Consider the following 21,778-nt stretch of genomic DNA (forward strand, 5'->3'; position numbering starts at 1 on the left):
TATTGCATAGTGATGCCTTGTACTTTGGATGAATCGGTTCCGAGTGGTGATTGTATTTATGATGTATTGCCTAATGAAGCATTGTACTTCGGATAGATCACCGCCCCGGCATTGTGTTTCAGATAGTCGTTCCCCCGTATGAATTAGAAAGGATCAAAAGAGTATTGCTTCTAAAGCCCTTGGCTTCTGAGCGAGAAATCAAGCCTTTCGAAAACAAAATAGAAGGAAAAGGAAAATGAGGGGAAACTATAAAGCCTGAAATGTTATAAAAAATTGCCAAGGTAAAATCCTCGGCTGTACCATAATAGTCGAAGCAATCACCTCAGAAACCTGAAGAACTCATCTTCAGATTTCCAAGGGGACAAAAGGCACTCAGCTAGCCAGTTCCAGGCCGAGCCGAAGCTTAGCACTTTGAAAAATTGTCAAAAGATGAAAATTGGAGTAGAAAGAGCATGGCCAAAAAGGAATGAAAGCAAAATGTGCACTCTTAGCAAATTAAAAGTCCTCAGCTAAAAATTATCTTCAAGCCGAGATTCTACACTTAGAAAAATTTTGAAAATTTGAAGGAAAGCAATTAAGTACAGAAATAAACAGGCAGTAAAAGAATAAAGCTGAGAAATACTTCAAATTCATAAAATGAGGAATTCAAGTTGTCAAAGTACAAAAAAGGAGTTTTTGTACATGTGGCAAGCTGGAACAAAAAGGAGTTTTTGTACATGTGGCAAGCCGCCCACAAGCAGAAACACAGCTGCCGAATTTAGTACAAACTACTCAAACAAAAAGTAATAAAGAGTTTTTGTACATTTGGCAAGCTGGAACAAAAGGCAAAAAGCAGATGCGGCGTTGAAGCAATTAGGAGCATGTAGACCCGCAAGATTTTGCAGACAACTGCCCGAGTTCCTATGCATCGGCATTAGCCGAATCTACATCAAGGGCCTTGGAGGTTTCAGCAACTGAAGATGAGGCAGGCTTTACTTGATCTTTTTCTTTTGGAGAAGCCCCTTCTCCTTCATCTTCATCCTCCTCGGCATCTTTCTTAGCAAGTCTCTCAAGGCAGGAAATCTCAGCCTGATGCGCAGTTAGCATGTTTGGATGGTTGTGGTCCATTGACCATTCTTCAATCGAGTCCCAATCAATGGTCTGGTCAGCGTGAAAGGCCAAACACCGAGCAACTTTGAAGCCGTTCTCAAACCCCTCGTCATATTGCTCTTGGGTATAGATACGGACCTTCAGCAAGTCCTCGGCAACTTTCAAATCTGACCTTGCTTGTGCAGCTGCATCTTTTTTAGTTTCGAGCTGATTTAAACCTCAAATAAATTGAAGTCTTTTGCCTTCATCTAATCACGGAGACTCTGAACCTCAGCCCTTAGATCATCTTGCTTCTCTTGGGCCTTTTTCTCAGCAAGGGCAGCTTTGTCCTTTAGCTCTTTCACCTCATGTTGCCGAACGTCGACCTCCTGCTTCAACTTCTCAGCGATTCGAGCCTTGAAGCTTGGAATATCATCTGCCCCATATTCTTTCATTTAGGCCTCACCTTCTTCGAGTTGGGGGAAGATAGAATGATCAATCTCATGGAAAAATTTGCGGAAGCTCGCCGCCATTTCGTTCATATGAGATTGACTCGCCGAGGCTGCATCTTCTGCCTTCTGGCATTTTTTTTCAGCCAGCTGAGCTCAACGCTAACCTCATCAACTTTTGTTTTCAGCTCTTCATTCAGACCCACGGCCACAACGTGGCTCTGAACGGCCTACAAGTTAGGAAAACAAGTTAGCCGAGGAAATGGACTTAGAGAAATTGAGCAAAATATGTGATTAAAAAGCAAATTAGAAAAAAAAAAGCAAGCTAAAATGCTTAAACAAGAAATTTTAAGTGTGGTTACCTGCATCAAGAGCTTTGATGTCTCAACAAAAGGGTCAGGCACCCTTGCAAAAGGTTCGGACGCTCCAGCAGCGGCCCGAAGAGACCAAACTCTAGCCCTCTTTGGTTCTGAAAGGCTAGACAAATTGCTGAAGAAATCAACGGCAGAGTTTCGGCTGGATATCAGGTTGTCCCGAACAGCATCTGGGACATCAACAAGAGGGGTGGTCTCAAACCCCATCTCACCGGACTGGAAGGTCCGGAAAGTGTTCCTTGCCAAATGTACATCTTGAAAGATGGGGATCTTGACTCTTTCATCAGCCTCCTTAAAGTCTTCTGGCTTCCCCTCCAGAATCATTAAATCATCCTCTTCGGTGGGCTGCGAGAAGAGGGCATCAGTTTCCTTTTGAACTTCCTAAGCAAATGAGTCAAAGACATGCAGAGGAAGTGGAGAAGTTCTCTGGTTTGGGGGAGTTTGATGTTCATCCTCCTCCTGGTTTTCAAGAGGAGGGGGAGTTTTCTCTTCGGCAGCCTCGTCCTGGTCCCCATCCAGCCGAGGTCTTTTTGGAGAAGGCTCGTCTACCGGGAATTATCCCGGATTCCAAATGGCTCACCTTCTAGTTCTGGTCATTTCTTCGTCCGAAGGAGATGAGGGTATTTGGTTAGTTTCTGCTTTATCTCCCTCTTCTTCGTCAGACTGCAGAAGAAGAGACAAGGGGGGTAAGAGAACGATGTCAGTAAAAAAAAAAAAAAGAGAACACTATGAGCCGAAGCTTAATACTTAGACAAGTTTCACAAGTTGAAAGGTCTGGGTAGACGGAATAAGGCAGCCGAAGTTCGATACATAGGAAAGTTTTGAAGAATTATTTCACAAATTGAAAGTTCAAATGAAATTCTAAGTCAAAGCTGAAAAGTTCAAATGCATTTTAAGAGCTTACCGAATTCCTTAGCAGCTCCTCTTCTGAAGCAGTGAGCACGTTCGGCCCAGCAACAGGTGTTGACTGCTCAGCGTTCTGCTCGGAGTTAACAGCAAAGACTCCGGCCTTAACTGCAGCTGCAGCGGCAACAATTTGTTCTTCGGGGTCCAATAGAAAGAATGGGTCCATCTTCAAGTACCACGACTTCTATTCGGAATATTCAGCTTGTTTAACAATTTCCAGCTGAGAAGGGTGTAGCGCGGGACCCCTAGCAGATGGGGGAGTGATCGCATGGTCGCGCCTCATCACTTTCCGAGCTGCAATAATTCCGAGCCGATAGTACTCTAAGCTGCAGTTTCCTTCGTGCAGCACTGAAAAACCATAAAGAAAACAAAGGGTTATTCTGCACGAAGAAGTAAGGCATCAAAAGAAGAAAAATAAGCTAAGTAAAGACTCTCAGCCCTAGCCGAGGATCTCACCATCTTGAAACTATCGGCTAAGGCCGACAGCTGCCAGTATCTTCTCTTTGAAGATATAATGATAGCAAGGGAGCCAGGTCTCCGACACATAGACTGTTTGACCAGCACCCCTTGCATTCAACACTTTCTTGAAGAGTTTCAGCAACTCCTCCTCTTCAGCAGAAAATTCATCAAGGCCGAGGGTGCAGCGCTCATTTTCGGATCAGGCATTCTCAAATGCCTTGGCCCTCCGTAATAGTTCAGATGGTCCTCCTCGGAAAGAGCCCGAACCCAAATCCATTGACCTCTCCAGTCCTTGTCCGAAGTATCGTTTGGCCAAGTGGTCAAATACCCTCTTCGGGTCTCTATCCTCCACCATCCAGGTCCATGGTGCTTATTGGATTGCTGGTCCGGCACCAGTTTATACAATTTTCTGAAGACCTGGATGCTTGGTTGGAATCCATAGAAGATACTGACCCACAAAAATGTCATGACTCTTCGGATGCTTACCGGGGTTAATTGGCACAGAGAAATATTGTACCCATTCAGCACCTGGATTAAAAAAGGGTGGAGAGGAAAACTAAGGCCGAATTGCAGCTGTCTGGTATACACGTCAAGGTAATTAGGTGAAGGCTTGTGAATTATGTCTTCGGCTACGGGCATTTGACACTAATACCCGTCTTCCTCCATTATGCCATAAAAATCTCTATTTTCTCGACAAAGTGATGGAGGGCATCCCCTTTGACCCACTAGTCATAGGGGGCAGCAGTCATTAACCCGCAATTTTCGAGTGGATTCTGCCATTCCTCGGCGCCTTCAGGCAAGCGCCGAGGCCCATGCCTAGAGCCGCTGGCTGAGGTTGTGGCCTCTTCCCAACCACGGTACGACACCGAAGTCAGGGGAATTACAGCAATAGGGGGCTTTTGAGAGGGAACCCTACTTTCTCTTCTTGGAAGCGGAGAGTTATGGCTGTGGCTGAGAGAGGGCATTCGCTTTAAAGGTTGACTGCGCCGTGCACCCAGCTCAGTCATCTCGAAATCTTCCTCGTCACCCAAAGGTCTCTCTCTTGAAATTTGACCTCTAACCATTTTTTGCGAAAAAGTGGAAATTGGGAAAAAGGGGGAAATGCTCAAAACCAAAAAAATCCGAACAAGTTTCAAGAAAAATTACCCTAGTTAGACTCGGAATCTGGCGATCTTTAAGTTCGTAATAACGGATTTCAGTTTCAGCAGCAGAATCGCAGAAATTAAAGGTGAAGAAAAATCGGGAATTTCAGTGGGTACAGTGAACTCGGGCGAATTAGTGTGTTTTTGTGAAAATTGATTACGGAAAAGTGGTGAGGGTGTTTTTATATGGGATTTCCAAGAATAAAAAATTCTAAAAGTCCTAAACCGCCAAAAACCCTACAAATTCCAAATTAAACACAAATCATTATACACGTTCTAAGTTAACTACCCACTAATAAACTCCTTATCTTCCCTAATTATTCTCCTTAATGGCAGTTAAACATCATTAATTGTCCAGATTCTTCCAAGATTCAAATTGCAATTATTTGTTCTCTCTATTTTGCAAATCAAAACCCAACCCGTCTTTCAGTCGAATCGGGTTTGGGGGGCAAGTTGGTTGGGTCCAATCCAGTCACAATGATTGGGTCAGTCCAAATAATTCAATTAAAAGCCCAAAGCGAGGTTCAACCTTCCAAAATATGCTAAAGTCAACAAAAGTCCAGTAAACGTGTCAGGCCCACTTGAATTCAAGGGCCCAAGCCTCCTTATTCAAGCAAAGGTACAAAAGCCATCAATTGTCTCATTTATGCGGACATGCAACAAAAGCCTCAAGCACAAAATCTCTTGCATAGCTTTCTCTCTCAATTGAACTGACTTTAGCATCGGAGGGGCCTTCCTCGGCAACCCCCAGGCTAGTTTACGTGTTCTTTGTTGTGCAGGAAATCCTCGGCTCCAGTGTTCTTTGGACCGAAATCGGTCCACCTCTTTAAAAGGGATCTGATGAAGGTCCCATTGTTTCCACCCGGAACATAAGTAATAATTAGGTGAAAGACCACCTTAGAATGCAAAGGACGAAAGGTAGAAGATCACAAAGGAAGTAGGGGAGGTTAATATAATAGAAGTTAGTAACAAATAATATATTATTTGCAGTTGAAGATATATTATTACATTGGAAGAGGGGGAACAATCTATTGGTATTCCATAGCCCAGTGGCAACGAAAGCGGACTTTTGAGTTGGTGCTACCTAAGGTGTCGCAAATGAGATTCAGCGGATCCAGTTTATTTATAGCAAGCCAGTCACAGTTCCGATCAGCTCATTCACCTTCTCCTACTAAGCTTTCATGCAAGTAAATAAGCCACTATATATCATGTCATAATAGAAAAAAAACTCACTAATATCTTTGAAACTCTCACGTAGTTCTTTCCTTTGGTATATATGATCAAGGCAGATTAAAGGAAGGAATTCATAGAGTCAGATTCATCTGCAGCTCCTTACTTATTCAAGTAAGTGAATAGGAAATAAAATACCGCTTGATATTGATGTATGTTATGTTTCCTTATTCAGATTATATGCAAGTAATTTCCATCTTAACAAATCAATAAAATGTATTTTTAGTCAAAAATTACTTACAAATTCAATCCCTTATCAATTTAATATATGAGTAATTACATACAAATTGATAAGATCAGTGGCGGATCCAGGATTTGATTAATAGGTGGTCCCATCATCGTCCATCGACCGCATAAAGTATCAAAAAAAAAGTCAAAGCTTGTATAATGAACAAAAAAAAAATTACATAAAAAAGTTCATTTCATAAAGTAATGCAAATTCGTATTACAACTAAAAAATTATTAATTTTATTACAATTGCTCTCGACGAGTTTTTATATTTTGATAACGATTTACAATATCATCCATGCTAACATTCAAAAACAAATCTCTTTCTAAATAAGTAATCAAACAATCATTCAACATTTGATCTCCCATGCTATTACGCAATTTATCTTTCACTTGCGTCATTCCGGAAAATACTCTTTCTACACTTGCCGTTGCAACAGGAAGAATCAACACTAACTTCAAAAGTAAGTAGACTCGATCATGAGTTTCAAACTTTCCCGTCTCAACAAGTTTCGTAGAAAGTTCACTTAGACTTTTCAAATTCCAAAATCTCTCATCATTTCGAACATCAACAATAAAATTTTCAAGTGAATGTTCAAAAAATAATAACTCAGAGCTTGAAAATTCATCGGGATAAAATTTGGCAAGTTGAACTAACTTTCTTTTGTCAAAAGAATGAAATCGATTTGCAGGATTAAAGCAAGACATACACACAAGTAATTCCTTACTTACCTCGGGAAATCGATTTTCAAGTTCTTGTAATTAAAGATCAATGACACTTAGAAAAACTTCAACTCTAAAATGATGAAGATTAGTCACTTGTGGACCTTCACCTCTATACATTCTTCTTCCAGGAACCACATATCGCCCCTCCATGTTTGGAACCTCAATGCCATATTTAGCCATAAAAGAAGTGACTTTTTCCATATGTGAATCCCATCCTTCATCTCTCAATTTTTGCAAATTAGTCTTGGTTACATCAACCATGACCATTGCATTTACAATATCTTGATCATGTTTTTGCAATGCCACATTCAACGCATTTGTAATTCCAAATATATCAACCATCAAGTGTGCCACAAACACAAAATCAAATGACATCAACAAGTGTGTAATAGATTGTGCTTTATTTGAATCAAGTGTATCAGATACTTCTGCAATGGAATCAAGTGACAAAACTATTGAAGGATATAAATCAAGCACATTCAAAATGGTTTTAAAGTGAGATCCCCAACGAGTATCACAAGGTCTACATAAGCCACGTTCTTGATTCAAACCAGTTCCCGATTCAATTTCACCCAAAGATAATGCTTCTACAACCCCTTGACGTTGTTTTTCTCGAAGAAATTCTTTCCTCTTAGGTGAACCTCCCACAAAGTTCAAGAGAGGTGCAAGTACATCAACAAAAAGCCAACCACAATCTGAGTTTTTCTTAGCAAGTGCAACTTGTGTCAATTGAAGTTGATGAGCAAAGCAATGAACAAAGTATGCTTGAGAACATTCATTCAAAATTAGAGTTTTAAGGCCATTGATTGAACCTTGCATATTACTTGCCCCATCATAACCTTGACCTCGAACTTGAGAGAAAGTTAAAGAGTGTTCCATGAGTAATAACTCAATAGCAGCTTTGAGAGTCAAAGAACTAGTATCAGGAACATGCACAATACCAAGAAAACGCTCACACACTTCCCCCTTTTTATTAACAAATCTCAAACAAAGTGCCATTTGTTCCTTATCGGAAACATCGGCAGATTCATCAGCAAGAATAGCAAAAAATCCACCATCAAGTTCTTCCAATATTGCTTTAGTTGTTTCTTTAGCACAAGCATTGATTATATCTTTTTGGACACTTGGAGAAGTAAGTTGACAATTACCAGGGGCCATTTTAAAAACAACTTTGGAATACTCAGGATCATGGTTTGAAAGAAGAGTTAATAACGAAAGAAAGTTACCTCTAGACAATGAACTTTCCTTTTCATCATGACCACGAAAAGGCAACCCTTGGAACAATAGCCATTTAATGGTTTCAATTGAAGCTTCTAATCTCTTACGATAGGCACTCATGGTTTCCGCTGTTTGTTTTGATAAAGCGGTGGCAATGCTACTCATTTGATTCATGAAAAAGTTCATAGCAATCACAGCATTATTGTGAGCACTCTTGTGTCCACCAACATGCTTTACAATTGTGTCTCTTCTATTCCAACGTCTGAAACCTCCATTAACAAAAGCATCCACTCCCGCTGTGTTACCATCCTTAAATAGATAGAAAATGAAACAAAAGGCAACATCTTTCTCAACACTATACTCAAGCCATGTTGGCCAAGTATCAAACCAATTAACATTTAATCGACGTTTTTTCGGCTCAAAAAGTGTTTGAGGAAACGCATGATCTTTAGGTTGACATGGCTTTCTTTGAATGTATGTTCTCCGCACTAAATCCCTATCATCGGGATGAAAATCACACATCCTTCTTCTTTTCCCGGGGTCTTGTGGAAGATTAATAATATCAAGTGCACTTAACCTTCCTTCACCAATTTGAGCACTAGGATCCGAACCACCTTGGGGAAAAGATTGCCCATCTTCATTTTGAGGGAAATTGTGAGATGGGGAAGAATGTTGTTCACTAGCATGATGTAAAGGAGAACTTGGTTCACTTTCTTGAAAGGGTAAATCATTTTGTGGAGGAGGAGTATCATTTTGTGGAGGAGGAGTATCATTTTGTGGAGGAGGAGGATTTAGAGTACGCACTTTTTTAGTAAAAAAACTTGAAATATCTTGAGTTGTTTTTCTTTTCATTCTGAAATTGAAGTTAAATGTTGAATTAGATAAATCATACAAGAAGGTAGGGTTCTCTCAAAGTTAATAAAACTAATAATATTATCAAAAGAACGCTCATTAACCTCAATTTCAATCCATCCTTCAACCCCAAATCTCCAAATTAGCAATCACCATTCTCAATAGCTAATAAGCAAGTTGGACAACTATTATCATTTATCAATTAAACAGAAATAATACTATAAAATAATAGGGCTCAAATGGTCAAATATCGGCCACAACTCACATTCACAAATCACAACATTCAACCTCTAATAAAATCATACAGATAATCAAGTGACGATAATCAAGTCTTAAGATTCAAGCTCTAATAAAGTCATACAAATAATCAAGCTCTAATAAAATCAAGAAATTTCACCAAAAAAAAAAAAAAAAAACAACTCATACAGTAAATTCGTGAATCGTGATATACATATAATCTGATAATTTTGATAATTAAACATTTAAACTGATGATTTGATATAGAATCTAATCAATTTGCAATGTAATTATGTAAATTAAAAGTTTAAAACTAACCTCAAAACAAAATTGAATTCACAGAGTACGGAATGAAGACCTCACACTCACGCCTGAGCAGAGCCTTGCTGCGGTTGCGGGACGCCGGGACAGACGACTGAAGTTGCTGGCGAGGTCGGCGACGGGGTTGCTGGCCAGTGGTTTTGCTGCGGTTGCGGGCAGTGGACTGAACTAAGTCTCACGCTGCTTTGTTCTCAGTCTTCTCACGCTACGCCTCAACGCCGCTAATAGGACGCCGCGACGGCGAGAAGGAGCAAGAAAAACGGTCGGTGAGGCGGTGAACGGCGACGGGGTTGCTGGAGTTTGGGGATTTCGATTTAGGTGAGTTTGGGACTTAGGGTTTTAATTTGGGGGAATTGGGGTTCTGACTTATGTTTTCATTCTAAAGCAAAAAAAAAAAAAAAAATTGTGAGTAATGGGATTTGAACCCACGTCTCATGAGTGGTAGGATGGGAAAAAAACCACTAGGCTGCAAGCTAAATCCTTAATACATAGTGTTTTTTTTTTTATAAAATAATAGGTGGTCCGCGGACCCACTATGACTACACGTGGGTCCGCCACTGGATAAGATACATTGTGTTTCGACAAAAAAGTGAATTCCTGGGTCTTGGCAGGCTGCTCGTGGGCTTCGGATATGGGCCTCATGTGGACTTGCAAAATGCAAGCCCACGACGGAGCCTCAGACGGTCAAGTAAGATGCTAAACAATGAATACTTGAGAGTATTTTGGGGACAGAGAAAGAGGATGGTCATCTTAGGGATATAAGAGTTTGAGGGGTATGTACAGTAGTACATACATGGATGGTTTTCGGAGCCCTAATTGTGTCTTTTATGCTTATTTGGGTCTTTTGAGACCTTTTTAGAAATTTAATTAGTGTCCTTGGACTTATACGGATAGGACAAGCTTAACTATAATGGTTACCCAAATACATTGAAAACTAATTCCTTAATTCATGTGGGATTATTAATGCAATAATGACGGTAATGTAATTTGACTAAAACACATTTATTGATGAATATAATAATTATTACTTACAAATATTAAATAGTGGGAGATAGGAAATTAAGGAAACTCATAACTATGATGAAAAGAAAAGGTGGAGTAAATTTGTGTGTTTCTCTTCATTATATGAGGATTAGGATAATGTCACTATCCTGATTAAATAGAGGGAGCATTAATAAGGTAATGGGCCGTATAGTTCTGATTTGACTATTATGTAGTGTGAATCAAACTATAGCGTCAACCTTGTTGACCTTTAGGAAGCTGCACAATTTTGATGAAAATCCCACAAATGTAGATATCAATCTACCTATTCATCTCTCTTCTGGCGAGTAGTAAGTTTACTATTACTCTCAATATGTTTTGATCTCTCGTATTATATTTTGTGTTTTATGATATACATGACCTTCAAATTTCTTTGTATTTCAGTAATATACTCCTCTTGTCTTTATTTATTTTGATGATAGCTTTGATTTCTATGCATTGTTTGGTTGGTTAAGTTTCTTCAAGTTACGAATTCTTAAGTGAAAGCATAACAAGTCCTAGCCGGGACTCTTAATAAGCTTCAGTTTGTTAGCATGATTTGAACCGAACTGAAACAGCCTGAGCAAGTGAGCATTTACAGAACAGATTGGACATAATCAAATTCATATTAATCATATGTAATTTTGATTATTTGTTTGATGTGTAACCAAAAACGTCCTTTTTTTTTTCTTTTGTTCTACTCGCTTTCCATTGTCGGATGTCCTTTTATGTTATGGCATACCTCTTTTACTATTTTATTCCTTCAACCGCACAATAATTATATATTTCCATACTCTCTCTCCCCCCTACTTTATTCACCTTTTTCTTACACAAACCCACCTTTTTAAACTTTCTCTGACTTGATCTTACACCCACTCACATTCTACAACAATTTATTAAATTGTGTATGATATCAATAGTAAGTTACATATCTAATTTTGCTGAAAGTTTTAATGGTGCATTGGCAGTATATTTTAGATAAAAGATTAATCAGGCTTAGTTATGCATAAGGGATGAAAATTTCTGGTCTATCTTCATGATAATTATGTGATGCAAAAGTATGGCAGTATGCCAACTTAAAACTCATTTTGACAAGGGCATGTACATACAGGAGTAGCTGTAAAATGGCTGCATCTCTTGTAGATTCAGCTATTCAATGGATTGGGTCCTTGCTAATCCAAGAAGCAAGCCTGTTATTTGAAGTAGAAGACCTAGTAAGAGGCCTACAACAGGACCTTGAGCTTATGCAACAATATCTACAAGATGCTGATGCAAAGCAAGAAATAAAGGAAATTCAGACTTTGATCAGGCAAATTAGGAATCTTGCTTATGATGCTGAGGATGTCATTGATACTTACATCCTTGAAGTCGCAGCAAAGTTTGGTGTCCTAGGAAATAAGGGTTGGTTCCTCAAATTTACGTGCTTCCTGCATACTGCGCCTCAGACCTACAGACTACAGTATAGGGAAGCAGATACGATTAATGCAGAGTAATGTGAAGCGTATTACTGATAGTTTAATTGATTTTGGGATAAGAAGAATCACAATGGAGGAAGGTTTAAGATCGTCAAGCAATCGTGAAAGACATTTTAAACAAAAGCCACAAAGCTACCCCTATGATGATGATGATGATGATGGTGAGTTTGTAGTTGGCTTGGAGAAAGACATGAAAATTTTGGTAGAAATGTTGATGGGAGAAGGAAAAACTCAAGTAAATTTTGTTTCCATTGTAGGTATGGGTGGCTCAGGGAAATCCACCCTTGCTAGGAAGCTCTACAACCATCCGTATACTAAAGAAAGCTTTGATTGTTGTGCTTGGGTTTATATATCCCAAGAATGGAGCACCGGACATGTTTTATCCGAAATATTGAGGAAAGTTAGTAACCCGATGGAGTTGTTCAAGTTGAATGCAAATTCAAGTGTGGATGAGCTAGTGGACAAGCTCAGAAGCATCCTAGAAAAGAAATCGTATTTGGTGGTGTTGGATGATGTGTGGAGGAAAGAAGCACTAGAGGAAATACTCCCCGCCTTCCCAAGGGTGAGAAATAATAAAGGAAGCAAAATTATTATCATAACATGAAACCAGGAAGTAGTTGGATTCCAGAACCTCCAAAGGAACTTATATGTCCATGCACCAAGGCCTCTAAGCGAGGAAGATAGTTGGGTATTGTTCTGCAAGATCGCTTTCAATTATCATACTGATTGCAATACTGAAAGTTATGAGAAACTAGGCAAGGAAATGTTAAAGAAATGTGATGGACTTCCCTTGGCTATAGTAGCATTGGCTGGGATCTTGAATACAAAAAGAAGCATTCGGGAATGGCAACAGGTAAATGAAGCTGTACGGTCAAGGGTAATGGAAGGTACATGCACACATATGTATGGTAAAGTAGGGGATATGCTCGCCCTGAGCTATGATGATCTACCGGGAAATCTCAAGCCTTGCTTTCTTTATTTGGGTGTTTTTCCGGAAGACTGCCAAATTCCAGCTGGAATGCTAACCAGAATGTGGATTGCTGAGGGATTTGTCTCTGCAAGTGAAGACATGCCCTTGAAGATGTAGCAGTGCAGCGTTTAGAAGAAATGAGTCACCGGTTCATGATTCAAGTAGCGTGGACTAACTGCAAGGGAGTCATCAAAGCAATTCACTTGCATGATCTATTGCGCGAAGTTTGTGTCAGAAAGGCCAGAGAACAATGTTTTCTTCAAGGTAATACTCATACCAATAGTTTGAGCTCCAACTGGTGAATCTCAAATAGCATTGCAGTCACGGAGAGCTGCTCTTCATTCCAGGTAACATATTTATCTACTTGGGCATATAAAAAGACCTCTCTAGAATGGAATTTATATATGTCTTATATCTTATAATCTATTTATATTACTATATTCCAACAAGGACATGTATATAAATCATGTATTAAACATATAAAAACATGGTTAATTTGCTCTTTTTCTTTACACTTTTCCATCACATGTTTTCCTACACAAGCTTCAAATTTGAGGTCACTTATACTATTGACAAGGTCTAGTGTAATGCACTCTGCCTATGGATCCAAAGAGACATTAAAATTGAATACTCTTGATCAAAAATTCCAATTGCTTAGATTGTTGAATCTTTGGGGCATTAAGACTCTTACCGGAGCTTTACCTACAGAAATCGGGAGGTTAATACACTTGAGGTATTTGGGAATTCGGGCATCTAATATCACAGACCTCCCCCCATCAATTGGGAAGTTGAGAAATTTATTGACTTTGGACTACAGGAATATTGACTGCTCTGATAAAACTGTCAAAATTCCTAATGTCTTGTGCAAGCTTATGCTACTAAGGCATCTATTTTTGCCAATTAATTGCCCTTGGACTCTTAAAGAACTACAGTTGAGTACTCTAAAAAACTTGCAAATACTCTGGGGTGTTAAATGTGGAGGGGGTGATTGGTTTTCAAGAGTGATGCTTGGACTAAACCCAAGTTTAAGTAAGCTGAAGGTGGTTGTGTCAACTGAAAAGAATTTGGAAGCCGTCTTCGATTGCCAGAGCCTTAAGTCTGATCGGCTTCATACATTCCACTGTGAATGGAGTGTTGGAGTAGCCTTAAAACATGTAAATAACGTTATCTCTCGGAATCAACACCTACGTAAATTAGTATTGGTTGTAAAAATTCAGGTACAGAAGCTGTCTCTGATATTGCCATCTAATCTTTTAGCACTGGAATTGAAGGACAGTGTTCTAAAGAATGAGGATCTTATGGTAGTTTCTGGATCATTAGCCCACCTGAAGCTCCTAAGATTGTCGAATTCTTACACAGGAACAACATTCACTTGCAACCTAGGTTCCTTTCCTCAGCTTGAGGAAATCTACCTTGACGACCTTCAGAAGTTGGTCATGTGGAAGATAAAGGAAGGGGCGATGTCTAGCCTTAAGAAGCTTGAGATCTTAAATTGTCAAAAACTACAGTTTCCTCATGGTTTGGTGTATTTCACCACCCTCCAACAACTTGAGCTTTTTGGACTGAGTAAAGAATTTTACGAACAAGCTAGCGTGTATGGGTGGTCGCAACAAAGGCTTTGGCTGCCTCATAATTTTGGAGCCATCATTCAGCATTGTGACACTCCACTTTAACATGTCTTCCATTCACAAGCTCTATGTGCAGCTCACTGCTGGGATCTTTCCGAGCAACAAAAATAAGGCAAGTTCATCGATTATTCTGAATACTAGACAGGCTTCAAACTGTCAACTCCTAAATTTTTTACTTGTTTCCCCCTTAAAATGATAGCTAACATACTTTTGTTCTGGTCCTTTCAGAATAATTGACACGTTTGACTTTTTTTCACTACTTTCACTAGTATTTTTACTAACTTAGTTATACAAAAGTGTCAATTATTCGGAAGGAGTATTTAAATTCCATCTTCATGTAGCCAACCCATCATTGAAATTAAGGTTTTCGATGGTGTATGTTTTGTTAATTCAGAGCCTGTTATTGATTGAAAAACAGAAGTTCTGGATTAAGAAGCAGAAGGACAGCCAATATAATTGCTTCATGGTGTATGTGGCAGGGCTCTCCCTAACAACAAAAGTAGATTATGATGGTTTGCCAGATTGGGATTCGGATACTTGCACGGATAACTGCGAATGGACTGAAACTGAAGACAGGTATCTATAAAAGGAAGAATTGAAGGATATTCATTGTAAGGTTGAAATCTAAAGTAACTATAACTTCTGTTGTTCTATTGCTGCAGAGATGCATTAATTAAAGTGGTGAAACCAACATCTTCAGCATCCTGGCTTCATGTGACTGGAAATTTCAGGTTGAAGACCTCTCTCCAAATGTAACGTACACATTCACTTATGTGGCCATGTTAGACAACGACTCGGGATCAGTAGACGTCCGTTCTTTACTTCTCCTTCCTAATGTCAAATTTCAAGAGTTCAAGCAAAATTTGAATGACAAACCAAGAAATGAATGGTTTAAAGTCCCTAGGTGAGTTCAAGACACAGCCAAAAGGCTCTATTGGTGTGGCAGAATGTTCTTTGCACTGTCAATGGGACACAATCAACCTTGAATTCGCGATCAAAGGTTTCATGATTGAGCCTAATCTTCAATCCTTGCAGTCACTGTACTTAACAGTGATGTGATGATAGTGGATCGCGCATTTTGGGGGAGCTTAAAGGATGGCGCTGCAACAATGTGCAACAATGTGCTCACATCCTGTTTTAATACGAAATACGTGCACTAAATGTGGCGAAGAAATCAACGGTACAATTTCTACCATACCCTTGTGGTATATTTACCCTGATTTAAATCTAAGTTTTAAAGAGATTAATTGTATTCGTGATACCAATTTGCAAAGATTATTATCCCGAAGAAAGCTTCATTTAGTTCTTGATTTGGATCATACACTTGTTCATACACGAAAGACGTACAAATTAAGTCCCGAAGATAGGAATTTCGTTCGAACAAGAAGATACGGAATTGATTATAATTTGCCAGGGAAATTAGGTACATTGTTTCAAGCTGGTGGTGGGTGGACAAAATTACGGCCGTATGTACGTGATTTTCTTAGAGAGGCGAGCACGATGTTTGACATGACGATACATACTCTAGGGTGTAAGTTTTATGCTTGGAGTATGGCGAAATTGCTCGATCCCAATGGGAGGTATTTTGAAAATTGGAGGGTAATTTCGAGGGATGATTGTGTGGCGTTAGATAAGCACAAGAAGTTTTTGGATGTTGTCTTGGAACATGAACGAGTTGTAGTGGTAATGGATGATAATGAAGACGTGTGGGAGGATCATAAGACGAATTTGTTGAAAATAACTCCGTATAATTACTTTTCTTACTTTAGTCCTGAGGATAAAGTTCATGATGCTTCCCCTCCGCGGCTGTCTTGGTCTCAGTTGAATGGGGATGAAAGCGAGGAAAATGGGGTGCTAGCTAGAGCATTGGATAAGTTAAGGCTTGTTCATGCCGCTTTCTTTGATGATTCAGCCGCGAGGATTATGGAAACCGGGATGTGAGACAAGTTCTTCAAAGGGTACTGATGAAGCAAAAATCATTGACTAAGAAGCAAAAGAAGCAGAAAGCTAAGAAGATTAGCGGTTTGTCACGAGCTTTACAAGCTTCCCATCTATGAAGAGGTGCTAGCTTAGAGTTCATAGTACTAACTATGCTACTCGGTCTCAAGTACTAGTGTTACATTTGGCCTTTTATATGAAATCATTTTCGTGTTTTTACTGCTCGTTGAAGTGTTCAGTGTACATACTCATGTAGAAGTGTCAAGGTTTTGACATGGGTTTTTAAAAATGCAATAAACTGTATGTCCAAGTAACATTGATTGTCAATTTTTTTTGTATCTGTTATGTGCCTTTTGCTTTAGTTAATGAAGCAATGGTGTGACTTATTACAGTTTGTCATATGCAAGTAGACTTTATCCAAATTTGTTGGTCTTATGCTGTTAATGATGTGGATTGAATGGTCAGGCGACTGATTCTACTAACTATATTGTGTATGTATTGTGGTGTATGCGAACACCAGATGCTGGGTCACTCGCAGGCTGGTCTTCTATACTTTAATCCATGTACGCCAATTTACTTCACTTCTTGGTTTCTGCTTAATTGTTTATGTGCTGCATAATTGTTTAGAATCTGATGCATATATGATTATATGATTACATGAACTCAAAAGTACAATGTTTGTGTCCTGCTTTTATTTTGGCTGCGTGTCTTTTAATATATCAGCTAGCTTATTTGATTATGGCAATGTCTTGATGATCTTTTCATATGATCTTTTCTGATGACAATAATTCAATGAATTATTAGATGATTTTTAGGAACATGGACTTAAAACTCTGACATTTCTTCCTCCAAAATGCCATTGGCCCATTGCTCTGTTCTTCATGTGTATGTCGGTTTACAAAACATGTCATAGGTTGCTGGCAGAATTTGTGTTATGCTTCATTTAAAGACAATAGCTCGGCTCTTTTCTAAGCATTCCTATTTCCATCAAAGCACACGGAATCTGAACCCTTGGAATTAAGAATGCATAATGTGTTTTATATGGTACATATACTCTTCATTGATCTTTATAGATATTCCTTGCTAGTTTATAATATATGCATTATTAGGCCCAAGGGTTCAGATTCTGTGTTCTTGGATATAAATACGAACAGATCTAACCCATTTTACTACAAACAAAGTATTAACACAAGTTTTGCTAGCAATCTAAGATGATGTGCCAATTCAAAGACCATTAAAAAAGAACGCAAGTGAACAGATACCAATACAATGAAAAACTGAAATTGGAAGAAAGAGCAGTAGAGGTTTTATTATGTATCCTAAATCACCCAATAATCTAGATTTAAGAATTGAACAATGTTGAATTCTGACATGAACTAAGGACAATTTTTCTGGTGTAAAGATGATAGTAGCAAGACATGAAAGATTGCTATGATTGCTCAAATAAACTAGTTGATTAATTTTTTTTTTTAAAAAAAAAAAAAAAAACATTGCATTCTAATACCAAGGGATCTTATAGTCCCAGAAACTAGTTATTCCAATATATAAGTATGTGCCCGTATTTGACTCAGGGCATCCGGGGCGGTTGCCCATGGCCCACGGAAAATAAGGCCCAAATTTTGTTAACTTCTAAGTTATTCAATAATCATATGTAGTTTTATAAAAAATTAGGTTACCCATGATAATATTATTGTGACTTTGTGAGCGTGGCTTGTTGGATCTTTTTATTTGATGAGTTACACATATCTTGCTAACTGGCAGGTCGTGATTTCAATGATACTTGGCTTCAATATTACAGGAGTATTCTTCCTAAACTAAAAGGTACTTTTTTTTCAACTCTTTCTCCTAGGACTTCTTTATTATCTTAATCAAGAAAATAATTTCTTGTTTCATTTTCTATCATATCCTTAATTTGTACAAGTATTTCACTACGTATAGTACAATACAAAGTATTACCTATCAAATTTCATTTAGTTTAATAAATCAATTTTTAATTAACTAGTGGAGAACATTTTTCATTTTCTATTATTTATTTTTAATATTGTACCCAAATTTTTTGTAATAAAGTAAAATTGCTAAGATAACGAACTGATTAGTGACCAATATCATTTGTTAAAGAGATGAGTTAGACAATTGTATCTGCATAGGTTGTCGACTACCTTTGTACGAATTAAATTTGTACATTATTTTATTTTATTAAGTCTATATTCTATAACATTTTTTAATAAATATATGCTATAATATAACAAGAAAATATTACTTTACATTTGTAGCCTATATATAGTTCAATTTTTTAATTCGATTTGTTTTTATTTTTACAACAACTAAATAAAATTCGATTATTTGTTTCAAGTAATAAAAAGAAATTTCCTCCTACATAAGAAAAAGAAATACATACTATTATTATTCAAAAAAATAAAATACAAATACATACTATTAAATTTATAAGTTCCTAATGATTGGACAAAATAAATAAATACATATAGGGCCCCCATATATTAGTTTGCCCTAAGCCTTTGAAATCTCATAAACAGCCCTAAGTGTTGTAAAACAGAGAGAATTTAGAGAGAATAGGATCAATCAATTATTATATAGATTGGGGGATATATATACATACAACATAACTAGGGTTTGCTTAGATAACAATAAACCCTAAATCTAAAATATTCCGGATCGATACAAGGAGGATAATGGATATCCACACAATATTTCATAACACTCCCCCTTGGATGTCCATTATCGAAGATTGTGCCTCGTTAAAACCTTATTAAGAAAAAACTTTTGGGATAAAAACCTAATGAAAGAAAAAGAGTACAACATTCTTTGTAATACACTCGAAATGCTGCCTCATTAAAAACCTTACCAGGAAAACCCAATGTGGGACAAAACCATGGTTAAGGGAAAACGAGTGCAGCGCGTAATTTCTCCCCCTGATAAAATACATAACTTGAGATCTTCTATTACATTGAATCTAATGTCGCTGTGTAACTTTTCATTTGTAACAGAATAATATTTCTTTATAGCTGATCCTCCCAAATTGAATTTGTATCTTCAAGTCTTCACGTGGAGCATGCAAAGTGTCTTCATTCCGCCATACTTATGATAGTAATACATGTGTTTATTTCTATATCATTTGAAATCTTTATTTAAAGTTGCCTTAAACAGTAAACTAATGCCATCTTCCGGAGGTCATATCATGTACTGTAAAAAAATTCATTAATAATAATTTGATGGCAACACGTGATTAAATTAAACACCCTCACACATAAATATCTCATTGCTATTCTTTAGACATTTCAAGACTGGTATGAGAGTGGTTGATATGAGAGTTTGCGAATACAAATGATAATCTTACTTTGACTCCCACATACTCAAACTTCAAGTTGAGATGTCAATATTTCATTTCATAAATACTCTTCAAGAGTGTGATAAAATCATCAATATTGTAATATACACAAACTTTGTAGGGCTATACATATATAAATCCACCATGTATTAGTTCTTCAAGAACTTTTCATGCATGATATCGCAGGCCATCTGTTATAATTCAGATATCTATCATGAACCATGCATGGTATTAATGTATACATTATATGTTACTCTTCAAAAAATGTCAACTGCACTTTCTTGCCATACATCAAATAAATAAATAGGAATCGATCATAAAATCTACACTTTAGGTGCAGTGATTCAAATAAAATTTAGCAAGATATAGATGTGCAACATATCTTGATATACAATTTGGCATGAAACTTTATATACCATTATAGGGAATAGGGATCAACTAATTATAATTTTGTGTAATTTTTTGCCAACTTACTCCGGTTCATCTCCCCCTAAGTTGGTAAAATATCTCAAATTTTGGGGCAATTGTTCACCAACTTAGAATATAATTTCAAGTACAACAAATTTCATCTCGTAGGATAATCATATTCAACAACTTTCCATCTCTTATGGAGAATAATGCAATTTTTTATCTCTTCTGGAGTTCAATCTTAATAGGGTGTCATGAATTGTGCAGTTGTCTCTTTTGTTATTCTATTTCTTATGTGCTGGCATATGTTAGCCCCAATCTAGAGATTGTTATTGCTAATAAAATCACTTGTATGTACTACCATTAGATGGTAATCTTCTAGTTTTTCAACGACTTTAATAGCGAGTTTCTAATTAATCAAAATCTCCACACATAAAGTTATTTTGACGAGCTTCAAGCCACCTAATGCTTGGCTATATATAAGCTATTGTGATGAAATTCTGGGCACTTATTACATGTTCACATACAAAGGTGTTCAAAACTAATATACAAATCTTTTGGAAATTTCCTCAAAACAAACTGTTAAAATCACAATCCAAACACAGTTCAATCTCAACGTTATGTCTTGCCATTTAATTCATTTCATATATCTAACATGAGATAGCTTCAGCACATCATTTCATTCATATCAAGTGAAACTTCAAGTTTCCATGCATAACGGATAATTAACAAACCCGGATGGCCTAAGTTAATTATCACATCCAATCACTTCTCTACATTTAAATACTAATCAGTTTTCTAACACTAGTGATCACTTTATTAAACTTACTTTATGCATGGCCATGAATATGATGTGATATTAGAACACCAACATATATTTCCTTATACAATTGGCAAGACAATCAACTAATCCTTGATCTAATAATAATTTATACTCTGCTAGAGCATTGATTATAATCTTAATACATGCTAATCTTGTTGGACATTTTATACTCTTCTAGAGTATTTTATATAATCATGGTACATATAAATTACTAAACATAATCTCTTCTTTGAAAATTATTGTCAATAATTGCTCCTTTCCTATTTGAAAATTCTTATCTTTGGAACTCATTGGGCTACCACGCTTCAGGCATTCTTTAGGTTCATTGGAGCATTTATAACTGTTATATAGTCAATGATATTTACTCATATCCATCTTCAAGATGGTGTCATTCTAAGCATTTAATAATTATGTGGTCATCTCTATTAAATAAAACATTGATGTTTATGCTAATGTATGTACCAAAGTGACCATCACTATATCTTATATTCATGTGTAAGGATTACATTAAATTTATGTGATAAATATTATCTCCTCCTAATCCTTACATATGGGGGAATGGAATTAATCCATCAAACGTTGAAATCCCTTGCACCTTTTAAACCATAAATTCTTTTGGCAATGTCATGTACCAAGCAAGAAAAAAAAAATTTCTTATAAAACTCTTACTTGTTCCTCTTATCTTGCCCAATTATATTAATGGAAATTGGTATTATTAATCTCAACTTTGGACCATTTACTTTTATTAATCCCAACTATGGCTTATTACAAAATAATCATAATTTTGGGGGTTATTGACTTTTATCAGGCCTTATAGATTACCAAACCTGTAATAGCAGGTCATTTGTTACGTGTCGACATTCTATTAGTTTAAAAAAAAATATCAAAAAATCAACAATTTTAAAAATAAATGAAAAAAAATCCACCACCAGCTCCCCTTCCCCCACCGAGAGATACTTC

At 37.3% G+C, this 21,778-nt stretch overlaps 2 protein-coding genes and 1 pseudogene across 2 annotated transcripts; 2 read left to right on the plus strand and 1 right to left on the minus strand.

The window, feature by feature from the left end:
- Positions 1 to 6,618: 6,618 nt before the first annotated feature.
- LOC110729428 (zinc finger MYM-type protein 1-like) lies at positions 6,619 to 8,322 on the minus strand. The gene has a single exon (XM_021909165.1). It carries the CDS (start codon positions 8,320 to 8,322, stop codon positions 6,619 to 6,621), a length of 1,704 nt encoding a protein of 567 aa, XP_021764857.1.
- Positions 8,323 to 10,437: 2,115 nt separating this feature from the next.
- On the plus strand, positions 10,438 to 15,059 carry LOC110729429 (annotated as a pseudogene).
- Positions 14,698 to 16,668, plus strand: LOC110729377 (RNA polymerase II C-terminal domain phosphatase-like 4). The gene is made up of 2 exons (XM_021909110.1): positions 14,698 to 14,879; positions 14,966 to 16,668. The coding sequence occupies exon 2, from the start codon at positions 15,399 to 15,401 to the stop codon at positions 16,242 to 16,244; it is 846 nt and encodes a 281-aa protein (XP_021764802.1). The 5' UTR covers positions 14,698 to 14,879; positions 14,966 to 15,398; the 3' UTR covers positions 16,245 to 16,668.
- The last annotated feature ends 5,110 nt before the right edge of the window (positions 16,669 to 21,778 follow it).

The sequence above is a fragment of the Chenopodium quinoa genome, unplaced genomic scaffold (genome assembly GCF_001683475.1).
Source record: "Chenopodium quinoa cultivar QQ74 unplaced genomic scaffold, ASM168347v1, whole genome shotgun sequence".
Taxonomy (NCBI): Eukaryota; Viridiplantae; Streptophyta; class Magnoliopsida; order Caryophyllales; family Amaranthaceae; genus Chenopodium; species Chenopodium quinoa.

Coding starts and splice junctions, on each gene's coding strand:
- LOC110729428 (XM_021909165.1), bottom strand. CDS start 8,322: ATGTGTGATTTTCATCCCGATGATAGGGATTTAGTGCGGAGAACATAC.
- LOC110729377 (XM_021909110.1), top strand. CDS start 15,399: ATGGCGCTGCAACAATGTGCAACAATGTGCTCACATCCTGTTTTAATA.